This window comes from Xenopus laevis, chromosome 8L, assembly GCF_017654675.1.
Source record: "Xenopus laevis strain J_2021 chromosome 8L, Xenopus_laevis_v10.1, whole genome shotgun sequence".
NCBI classification, from domain to species: Eukaryota; Metazoa; Chordata; class Amphibia; order Anura; family Pipidae; genus Xenopus; species Xenopus laevis.
The window spans coordinates 71,581,162-71,593,199 of record NC_054385.1 but is presented as its reverse complement, the minus strand read 5'-3'; the positions used below and the strand labels follow the sequence as shown (position 1 = coordinate 71,593,199).

At 36.6% G+C, this 12,038-nt stretch overlaps 1 protein-coding gene across 7 annotated transcripts in view; it reads right to left on the bottom strand.

The window, feature by feature from the left end:
- ryr1.L (ryanodine receptor 1 (skeletal) L homeolog) overlaps nt 1-12,038 on the bottom strand; it is a 119,472-nt gene that overhangs the window by 83,958 nt on the left and 23,476 nt on the right. For all 7 annotated transcript variants that reach the window (XM_018230279.2, XM_041572954.1, XM_018230284.2 and 4 more), the window contains 19 exons: nt 11,818-11,892; nt 10,796-10,952; nt 8,433-8,597; nt 8,193-8,314; nt 7,606-7,792; nt 6,240-6,375; nt 5,790-5,885; nt 4,864-4,982; nt 4,639-4,772; nt 4,319-4,560; nt 3,856-4,048; nt 3,263-3,479; nt 2,646-2,750; nt 2,206-2,309; nt 1,833-1,916; nt 1,541-1,700; nt 1,200-1,347; nt 547-752; nt 145-319 (listed from right to left, as the gene is read on the bottom strand). In XM_018230279.2, the coding sequence (XP_018085768.1) occupies nt 145-319; nt 547-752; nt 1,200-1,347; nt 1,541-1,700; nt 1,833-1,916; nt 2,206-2,309; nt 2,646-2,750; nt 3,263-3,479; nt 3,856-4,048; nt 4,319-4,560; nt 4,639-4,772; nt 4,864-4,982; nt 5,790-5,885; nt 6,240-6,375; nt 7,606-7,792; nt 8,193-8,314; nt 8,433-8,597; nt 10,796-10,952; nt 11,818-11,892 (2,825 nt within the window). The remainder of the gene's footprint in view (nt 1-144; nt 320-546; nt 753-1,199; nt 1,348-1,540; nt 1,701-1,832; nt 1,917-2,205; nt 2,310-2,645; nt 2,751-3,262; nt 3,480-3,855; nt 4,049-4,318; nt 4,561-4,638; nt 4,773-4,863; nt 4,983-5,789; nt 5,886-6,239; nt 6,376-7,605; nt 7,793-8,192; nt 8,315-8,432; nt 8,598-10,795; nt 10,953-11,817; nt 11,893-12,038) is intronic.

The following is a 12,038-nucleotide window of genomic DNA, read 5'->3' as shown; positions in this document are numbered from 1 at the left end:
TAGAATAGCATAGCAAACAAAACAGCTGTATGTAAAGCAGTTTGTCCTTCCAAAGGCAGAGCAGTTAAATTACACAGACATAAAATCACAACTGGAATCACAACTAGTACACAAATAATTTGACATTTACGGAATTTTACTTACCTTCTCCAATCTCTATATCTTTGAAGGCCAGTTCAGAGCCTGAATCACTTATCAGCATTTCTCCATTTAAAGTAAACATAATATTCATGTCTATCAGATCAATCATACATCCAACAACATCTCCTGGAAGCCAGTTACGGCCAAAAGGCTCACTGCCAATGTGCCATCTCTGGCCCTAAGTGGAAAAATAATATATATGCTCATATAGAAGTAGATAAACACCTTCAATTTGCACAATGAACTAGTCACTTTCACAGATAGATGAGGATTTAATAATATGAGTTAAGATTTTCATATAATCTGAGTGAGGTTTACATTCTATTAAAGCAAACATTTCATATGTATTAATATGAGGTCTACATGCTCATTAGGATAGTATAGGTTTAAATGATAGACACTCACCCTGCAGCCATTAAATACATAAGCAAGATCATCAGCTCCGAGCTCCACATCTGGACGAACTTCAGGCAGTGCCCATCCTACTCTCATTTCGCCAGTGGTGACTGCTTCAAACTCAAAGTACCACTTTCCAGATTTTACTGCATATGACTTTTCTGCCCTGAAGATGCGCATTCTTTCTGTACGAGCCTTTATTATGCCCTGGGCAGCTTTTACAGAGCAAATAAACAAACGATTAGAAAAATTTTTGGGTGAAAATTCAAGGTTCATATAAATTAAAACAGGTATGGGATCTATTATGCAGAATGCTCAGGACCTGGTGTGTTCTGGATAAGGGGTTCTTTCCATAATTTGGATCACCAGACCTTAAGTCAGCTAAAATCATTGAATAACCCAATTAAATAAACCCATCAGTATGGATCACTTTTAAACATTTTAATTATTTGCTTAAAATGGAGTTGATGGGAAATGACCATCCAGTATTTTGGAGCTTTCTGGAAAATGGTTTTCCGGATAACAGATCCTATACCTGTACAGATACATATCAACTAATGACTACCTTTCTCTACAGTGTCTGTATAACTTCTACTGAACCCTCATTTTATGTTCTAGAATGATAATTTAAAGATTGAAAAAAAAACCCCATAGAAACATACTGCTTTCCTGGTCTGGGGGCTCAATATTGTATCCATATCCTATAAGCGTGCGCACAGCCTCACACAAGCTGTCACGGTTGGTTTTCTTCGTTTTTTCATCGAGCAGGCTGTATGGTACAAGGCGTGGATTTCTCTTATTCTTGATATCCTGGGGAGACATGTTTGATTAATAATATATTATTTTTTAAAACAAACTTTGACTCTTTTGGCTAATTTAGAGAAAAGTATGTTTGTATAAAATTGCATAAAACACCCACAGTCATCTATAAATAAATAATGATCAAAGGATACTTGTCAGTAACACACACATACTTAGGTTTGACTGAAAACTGGAGCAGTACCTGGATGATGCTATAGGTCCAGCCCTGCAGCACCCTGTCCCGTGCCCATACATTGTGTCCATTTTCAGCAAGTTTGTCTACCAGTGTGTTCTGGGCAGGAGTTAACTTGACATGGGAAAGGTCCAAAGGAGCTGGTTTGTATCCATTGGACATCATGTACCTGAATGGAGGAATAACATTTAAGTTAATGTTGTATTTTCCAACTTTCTTTGAAGTCTTTGCCAAGACATCATAACATAGCATACTAATTTGGTATTACACAAGCTATGACTTCTTCTAAAGGTTTACTTACGTTTTTGGAAGTTTAATCTTCTTCAAGTTTTCTTCTGCTTTTTCATCTGCCATACCCACATGGCAACCAAGGGCAAGGAGGGTTCTTGGAGCAGAGAGTAAGTAAAACATCACTTAATCATGCTTAGTTTGCATATTTATTTTAATGTTATGTTTAGGCAAGTCTTTTTTCACATACTAAAATATTTTTGTTCTAACACAATACTTTATGTAACACAGCATTTTTTCAGCTAGAAATAATGTGGTTTTTTTTTACGACTGTTTCAATATAATATTAAAAGTCAAATACTGGTACTAATGGCTCTTTGAGTAATAGTAATCACCTACGGTACAAACAAGCCTGTTCATCTTTTAGCCCTTATACAGTGTCTTACTTTAGGGTTTCCCCAGACATCTGAAGGTTGTAATTTCGCTCAGGCTGTGGAAGGCTGTGGAAATCCAGGAGACATGGGTGCAATCTCTTGTTATCGTCCCTGATCTGTAAAATAAAATATATGCGGCTAATAACAGAGCATGATGGACACTTCGATGCTTTTGCCAAAAGCAATGTCATTATCAATTTAGAGAGTATTTGTCAAGATTTTTGCTTCAAAATTAAAGTTAACAAAAAAATCTGCAAAGAGTTTGTATGTTCCTGATAAACTATATAGGCAAATTAATTTTCTACCAATGAAACTGATCCTATTGTGTGCTTTGTAACTGTGATAGGAAACTGAAAGCTCCACTGCGGAAGAGACTGGTTTAAATGATGTAAGTTCTCTGTAAAGCAATGCACAATGCGTGGGCAATGTTTAAATAAAATAGTAATACTTACAGTTCCATAAGTCCATCCCTGTTCTATTCTGGTAAGAGCCCACAGTTCATGGATGTTTTCTGCTAAATTTTCACGAATGCGCTCAAGATGAGGAGGAAGGACAATCTATTGAAATTGAGCATAGAAGGCAGGAATGATATACAAGTACCACAAATACAGTAACTAAACTCCATAAAAGGGAACATTTGCATTCTCAACCTATACCTATATGAATGTATTTATATTTTTAGGTAATAAATGGTTCATGTTGGCATTTGAATGATTTAAAACCTCTGTAAAGCACCACAGAATAGGTAGGTTGAAAAGAGCAATATAATAGATTCTCATTCAGTATTCTAACCATACAAAACTATTGCCAGTACTTCCTTACAAATTGCAAGTACTTTCTTACAAAACTCTGGATCTTGTCATTTAAAGCCATCACTGTCCTACAGCAGTGACACAGTTAAAATTATCACATGTCCATAAAAAAGTGGCAGATGTGAACAAAGCAGCATGGAATATAGAGCTAGACAAAAGAATTCTGAGGGGAAGAGTGTCCGCTGTTTTTTTCATACAATATGAGAATAAGACATGTTATTCTCTGCCTAGTATTTAGGTTCTGAAACGCCCTTTACCTGCACAGTGTCCACAGGGCAAGGCACAAAAGAAGTGTGGGACAGGGACTTGGTGGGTCCCAATAGGTTCCGGATGTTCTCAAAGTCATGCTTGTATTCTTTGATGGGTTCAATGCGCATCCTGTCCCTGGGTAGCAGAGCTTCAGATGCAGGAGCATAACCAGGAGGAGGCAAAAACTTGAAATCACCATGCCGGCCACCCAAAAGAAAACGAATTCTGCAGACATCATGTTTATACATGTTAGCAAAAATTGTGCCATATAATACTTAAAACAACCTAAATTATGTAATTGCCATTTAAAACAATAAAAAATGTAAGAACTTGAACACACTTACCACCATGTGTAATAATGGTCACAAAGTAACCCATAGCAGCCAATAAGCTGCTTGATATTAAACAGGTAACCAGGAAATGCAATCAGCTTCTTGCTTGCTATTGATGATTAGATTGGCTGCAAACCTTGCATCTTTTATTACACAACTCCCTAAATTCGTTATCCATGTTTTATTTATCTCTATCTATCCTAAGATCCTGTGCCTCTAACATACTGTAAAATAAAATATGATTTTATTGACTGTTTTTAAGGACTTACTTAATGCCAGCTGAAAAGCTGGCCACAGGGAAAAATAGACCATCCAAATTGAAGTTCTCAAACATTCCTTGCACAGGATGACCATTTATACGAAAAGAAATACTGGGTACTGTTAGATCCAGGCAACAACTGACAACATCATCAGCTGCCAACAAATGTTGGTTGTGAGATGCCACAGCTCGACAGACTCTACCTATTAAAAGAAAGCAAGCATATAAACTTTTCATAGCAGATAGGGATCATGTATGAATACTGGGCAAATGTGCAACTGAGCAGTGACCTCTGGCAACCAGTCAGGGAAGCTTTGCTATGCCAACTGCAAACTTTAATAGCATTCAATTGATTGATTGACATGGGTTACTGAACACAATTCTTCTTTATTCTCTAAAGAAGGTTCAATTTACTTTGTACAAGACGCTATTCATGTTGTAAATTATATTTTAAGAAAAACAAAATATCTTACCTGACCATAGATGTAGTCCATCAAATCCAAATGAGTACAAGTCATCACCTACTCCATTGGCTCCCCAGCCTTCTCCAGCTCCAGGATAAGGGTTATAACCCTCTGTCGTTGCCCAACCAACTCGTAGGTGAGTAGTCTCTGCAGTAACAAATGGTTCTACGTGGGCCACAACCATCTCATAGTACCACTTTTTATATTGTGTGGACCCTTCGCAGGTTCCAAGAAATACATTGGGTCTCATGCTGAAATGAAAAATTTGTTAAGCACTATTATATATTTTTTGTAGAAAGTTTTTATAAGAAGTTTTTGGTTATACAAACCTTGTGACATAGTTCACAAGCCTGGTCTGAAGAAGAAGGTCTCTACGAGGAAGAAGGTTCTCTGTGATTAAGTTCTGATTAGATCTGACAGCAACTCCATTGCACACACATAGAGAACAGAGAACATCTAGCACCTGAAACAGAAAACAGATTCTGCTGTTTTTTTTCTCTGGAAAACTAACAATGAACAGATACAATCAAATAGGTTTAGTCCTTGTTTTTTACCTTGTGGTTTCGCCCATGTTTATCCAGTAAAGAAATTATAGACTTAATATGATTTTCCTTAATAATGTTTAAAACTTCAGGACTTTCAATCAACACACAATACAACACCTCCAAAATCCCTAAAGAAAAAACAGAAGAAAGCTAGTAAGATCATATGACTCATTTACGATCTAGGCACAATGTACAACACACACTTTTTGGAAGCAAGTCACCATGTTTGTTCCCCCATGTTGCAGACATTTTTGCCATCATTCCAGTGTAAATACAGGCACACAGTAAGTTGTGTCCACAACAACTTGCAAGCAATACTCCAATATGAATGATTGACGATTGACTTGGTAAAAGTCCAAGGTCACACTGGGGGGGCTCAAGGCCACTGCTTTGGGCCCCACACCCCCAGGCTCTGCTGCAGTGGCAAAGACACTTTTGGCTTAGGCTACCTTTTTTCCTGCATGCTGCAGCGACTGGTTGGGGGGCAGTTCCAACAGTGGGTCTGGGCCCAGTCGACCCTGTGTAAGTCAGTTGCAACTATTGACTCATCCCACTAAGGGCACCCTTGAATCACCCTTGCAGCTATTGACTCAGCCCACTAAGGGAACCCTTGACTCAACCCACTAAGGGCACCCTTGCATCAATGCATTTACTTACAAATAATTTATAGAGAAGCCAGTAGAGGCACATTGGTGCTCACTGCAAACTGGCATGTTAGAAAGTTTTGCAGCATAGGTATGGGTAATATGTGTTCAAAATGCATATGAATAAAATGCATTATATTTTAAAAAATAGTTTTTCACAAAAAAGTATTTATTAAAGAAATATTAACTCTGCATTGTGCTGTTAGTGCCCCATTATTGTCCATTCAAGTGTATTTGTTACTAATTTAAAAAATCTGGTGTCTTGGTTATAAACACACCAATGCTACTCACCTGAGGAGGCTTCCAGTCTGTCAAGTTTACTGACCACCCAATCAAGGTTACTTGAGAAAAGAGCACAGTTGGAGCGGTTCCCTCTGATAAGTGCAGCTGTTTGACATTGAAAATGTGAAAAATCAGTCCATTAATTAGAATTGTTTCTCAAATCAGGCATTTCATTGTGACTCGACTTGCCAAGAGATGTATATGGAGACAAGACAAAGGTTATTTTAGAGATGCACTGAATCCACTACTTTGGATTCGGCCAAACCACCGAATCCTTTGCGAAAGATTCAGCCAAATACCAAACCGAATCCGATACGCCCCTAATTTGCATATGCAAATTAGGATTCAGATTCAGTGAGGCCGGGCAGAAGGATCCTGGATTCGGTGCATCCCTAGTTATTTTGACTATGGGAATGACAAATATGTTGATTTGTCTGCTATAAGCAACAGGGCACATACCTAGAAGTTCATAGAGCAAGTTGACAATCTCCTTCCAGGACTCTGCAGCCTCCTCTCCAGCAAACTCTGAAAAATGTGCAGCTGTGCTGTAAACATTTAGCCGGTCTACACAGTCTAAGACCAAAGAAATAATACCCTGGTGATAGAACAGAGAAACATTTTCACATGATGGGGACAAGCAGAGGACCTAAAATTGATAACAGCAGACCCAAGAGCGTGTTGAGGGTGCAGATACATAGCAGGCCTTTTGGCGGCCCTGAATTATACATGATTCAAATGAATGTTTGTGAAACAGTTCATCTTTCCAAAGATTTAGGGTTAAACTTCTAAAGGCTCCTTCACTGAGGCCCATTTACAATTAATGATACCATTGGGGCAGACATGATACATATAAAAATATATACAAAATATGGATGATAGCTTTCCAAAAAAAGTATTTGAATGATTGAGCTTAGAACTGAATACTTCTCATCAAACTAGGAAAGTACATCTTGAATATACATACTTTCAGAGAATTCAGTAGCTACAAAAAATTATACCATTGGGGCAGACATGATAAGTATTAAATATGTATATATATATATATATATATATATATATATATATATATATATATATATATATATATATATATATATATATATATATATATATATATATATATATATATATACAAAATATGGATGATTGCTTTCCAAAAAAAAGTATTTCAAAGATTATGATTAGAATATTCAGGAGTTGTATGAAGGAAAACACACTTTCAGAAGAACAGCCAAGTATACAGGACAGATACATTTTGGTATCTTGGAGAGCAGCTTCTCATCAAAGTAGGAACTACATCTTGAATATACATACTTTCAGGGAATTAGGTAGCTACAAAAGTAATCAGATGCTGCTGTTTAGCGTAGTGCTTATAGTTTTTGCCCAGATACTTAGAAATCAAGGCAGTTATACTACAATAATGTAGTATATAGATGCCAAATAGCGCTACACATTTCAAAAGACAGAGAATACAAGAATAAATCACAAATAAAGTTCACACAATGACACAAGCAAGCAATTTAGAATAAGCATTGTATACAATTAAACTTTTCCTTTGCTACAGATTTGAATTTGAAAGTGAAGAAAGAAGCAACAATATATATATATCTATTATGTGAGACAATTGCAAAACATCTGTGCGGTTACCCATGCCGTTTTCATGCAACACAGAGGGTTAAAGTACAAACCTTTTTTTATCACAAGAAAATATTGAAAATTATGTTAAATTTCAGAATAGCGAAAAAATATTTTAGGATGTGTTTATAATTGCACGAGAAAGCTACAGGGGAAGGTTATGGAAAAAGCTTATTGTTTAGTCTACTACCTCCTCTTGGAAAAGATTCTGACGATTTTTTAGGGATCGAAGCTTGGTCTGTTTTTCCTCATGTTGAAGTTCATCATCTGGATGCTGAAAGTAGCCAATCAAGTCTTGTAGAGTCAGGATTACCATGTCAATAGGTAAGGTGACAGGCTTTGAAGGTTTATTTTTTCCATTGAGACTGTCAAGTCCTCTGCAAATTAAATAAGCAGGCATCAGTGAATGTGGATCAGCTGTCGGTGGAGTACTAGTTATACTAGTACTGGTATAAGGTACAAACACTCTACCAACAATGAGCAAGCATTTACATCATATTTATATTCTATTCAATTATATTCCTGTGGGGTAGCTTTAAATAAATATTGCTGTTTCACAAAATAAAATCTAATCCCTTGTATAACTCAAATTCATCTGCAAAAAGATAAATATCCAAAAATCGACTACTATATACTTCACTACAGATTTTATTAGACTTTTTTTTGGTATTCATATTTTATAATTGCTGGTCTATAACAATATGAGAAGAATTAATGATTGTTAAAGGTAACTGGTTAAAATGGCTTAGTTTGTAGACTACCACAAAGGCTACTCACTTGATGAAAAGGTTGAAAAGACCAGATGTACTATATATCATTCTTGCTGCCTGAGACTCTTCTCTTTGGGAGCGTGAGAGGCACAGAGCATCATCCATATGACCTTCTTGGTGCAAAATAGCCTAAGAGATGTGAGAATGGAAGAGGTGTGACGCAACCAAATCTGCTGTTAGACCATGGACAATTTTTTTAAGTAGTAAAAAATTTAGATGCCTAGAAGGGAATTAAGTTGTGGTTTACCTTTCGCTTAGGAGGCCCCAGACGGACAACTTTGGCATCTAATGCACCATAGGTCAGCCAAAGCCCACTGCTAACATGCTGAACAAAGCACATAGACTCGCCATACTTAATCTCAGCAATTCCCATCCCTTCCACATCTTTCTTAGGGGCAACATCCAACTTTTCCTACAGATGAAGAAAGCAGAAGGTTATGTAAGCATTATGAGTAAATACAGTCACATGAAAAAGTTTGAGAACCCCTCTTAATTGTTTGGAGTTTTGTTTATCATTGGCTGAGCTTTCAAAGTAGCAACTTCCTTTTAATATATAACATGCCTTATGGAAACAGTAGTATTTCAGTAGTGATATAAAGTTTATTGGATTAACAGAAAATATGCAAAATGCATCATAACAAAATTAGACAGGTGTATAAATTTGGACACCCCAACAGAGATATTACATCAATACTTAGTTGAGCCTTCTTTTGCAAATGTAACCGCCTCTAGACACCTCCTATAGCCATTTATGAGTGTCTGGATGGCAGTATTTTTGACCATTCGTCCATAAAAATCTCTCCAGTTCAGTTAAATTTGATGGCTGCTGAGCATGGACAGCCTGCTTCAAATCATCCCAAAGATTTTCCATGATTTTCAAGTCGGGGGACTGTAATGGGCATTCCAGAATATTGTACTTCTCCCTCTGCATAAATGCCTTCGTAGATTTTCAAGTGTGTTTAGGGTCATTGTCTTTGTTGGAATATCCAACCCCTGCGTAACTTCAACTTTGTGACTGATGCTTGAACATTATCCTGAAGAATTTGTTGATATTGGGTTCAATTCATCCGACCCTCGACTTTAACAAGGACCCCAGTCCCTGAACTAGCCACACAGCCCCACAGCATGATGGAACCTCCACCAAATTTGACAGTAGGTAGCAGGTGTTTTTCTTGGAATGCAGTGTTCTTCTTCCACAATGCAAAGCACTTTTTGTTATGACCAAATAACAATTTTTGTCTTATCGGTCCAAAGCACTTTATTCCAAAATGACTGTGGCTTATCTAAATTAGCTTTTGCATACAACAAGCAACTCTGTTTGTGGCGTGAGTGCAGAAAGGGCTTCTTTCTCATCACCCTGCCATACAGATGTTCTTTGTGCAAATTGCGCTGAATTGTAGAACGATGTACAGATACACCATCTGGAGCAAGATGTTCTTGCAGGTCTTTGGAGGTGATCTTTGGGTTGTCTATAACCAAATCTCACAATCCTCCGCATATGCCGCTCCTGTATTTTTCTTGGCCTGCCAGACCTGGGTTTTACAGCAACTGTGCATGTGGCCTTCCATTTCCTGATTACATTCCTTACAGTTGAAACTGACAGTTTAAACCTCTTAGATAGATTTTTGTAGCCTTCCCCTAAACCATGATACTGAACAATCTTTGTTTTCAGATTATTTGAGAGTTGCTTTGAGGATCCCATGCTGTCACTCTTCAGAGGAAAGTCAAACAGAAGCACAACTTGCAATTGGCCACCTTAAATACCTTTTCTCATGATTGGACACACCTGCCTATGAAGTTCAAGGCTTAACAAGCTAATCCAACCATTTTGGTGTTGCCAGTAATCAGCATTGAGCAGTTACATGCCTTCAAATTAGCAAAATTACAAGGGTACCCACATTTTTGCACAGCCAGTTTTTCATATTTGATTTAATTTCATACAACTGAATACTGCTTCACTAAAAATCTTTGTTCAGAAAACACCCCAGCACTCAGATGTTCCTGGGAAATGAAAGACATATCACTTTTATCTTTTTTGTTGAAAGTGGAGTAAATTATTATGCAGGCTGAGAGGGGTTCCCAAACTTTTCCATATGACTGTATCTGTATCTGAAAACCTTTCAATAATAAAAATAGATATAAACATAATATTTTTATAAAAATAATGTTATTGGCTGCCCCTACCAATAAAATATTGAAGTATCCTTTCCAATTCTTCTTAAGACCTAAGTTTTTGAGAAAAATTCACAGTACTGCCCTTTCAACCCTGTATGCTTACAAGCCAATATCCTTCAGTGTACCTTAATGTACTTGCAATATTTAGTAATATGCAAGTGTTATTGGAAGACATGTTGAGTATATAAAAGACAGTATGAGCAATTAGACTAAAGTCCTGAGAGGTATAGCTATTAAAAAGAAGAGAGGTAAACAGGCACCAAAAAGAGGAACACATATAGACTGTATAGAGGGCAACAAGGTCATTTTCATTCACTGCAGAGAAAAATGATATATGGTAAAAATTATGTTTAATTGTACATCATTACAAACAATAGTATAAATCATGGGTGGAAACTGGATGACTTTTCAGTAAAAGTGCATAGTCCTACTCACCTTAGATGCCCGGAAACAGAAGGCAGTGGCTTTTGTATTGGCCCTTTCTGCATCTAATACCACCAATCCCTTCTCCTCATCCCGCGCCAGGTATCTTCCTGTAGTAACATGGCGCACACGGAATGACTGTCCCCATTTCATATGACTTCCACTCCAGCTGCAAATATTCCCAAGAACAGAGAAATGTACAACACTTAATTTCTTCTTTTTTTTTAGACATCCATTTTGGCAAAATGGAATGATATAATTTGTCAGCTAATTTTGTACATGTGGTAAACTGTAGTAAATGCTCCCACACACCTGTCTATATGGGGTACAGAATAAAATAAAGTAATACAACTGTTTGGTAAATTTGATATACAAATAAATAAAATATATTAATTAACTAAAACTGAGTTGAGATGCCTTTGGCCTTTGTTCTTGTTGTATTATTATTTGTCATCAACTGTTTATAGAAGTATATTAGTCAGTTCTCAGAATCATAATCCAGAATGTCTCATATTTAGATCTGCAAAGTATGTTCATCTTGGTGTTCTTTATCTGAGAACAAGCAGTGTGGGTTGAATGCTTGCTTATTTGTTTTTCTTTTTAGAACTTGAGATTTACAGGTTATGCATTTTGTACACAGCCTTGACTAAAAGTTGTTTACAAAAAAATACTCAAAAATAGGTATTAGTTTAAAGGGCCGCACCATTGAAGTGAAGGTTATGTTATTATTTTATAATCCAGTAATTCTTTAATCAAGATTTTGACTGCTAATTTGACTCAGTTAATTATTTAGCTGTTGTTCTTGAGGCACCTTTTTCCCAGTAACATATAAGTATTGAAATTAAGCTAAAAAAAGCTGTCTTGTAGATAATTTTATAAGACATTCAAATATAGTGAAAAAGCATACCTGGCTAATTATTTTGGCATAATGTAACAAGGTAAATCAGATGTCAAAAAGGCCATATCCATGTTTATAGCAGAACCTTCCCTATACTAACCTACACTTCAGAAACCCAAATGTCTCATACAAATACCTTATCCTTAGAGGCTCAAGACGCCATAAAGAACGTGCATGGGAACAAACAGCTCCTCCTTCATAATGTGGCATCCTAAAGTAGAAATGAGAAAAAAATAAAAAATGGTTATTTTTCACGCTTGTTGCTATTGCCTGAAATCCTCCAATGTGTAAAGAAAACGGAAACTAAAGAAATGACATGTACAAAAATTATGAAAAATACATGGAATACAGTACCTT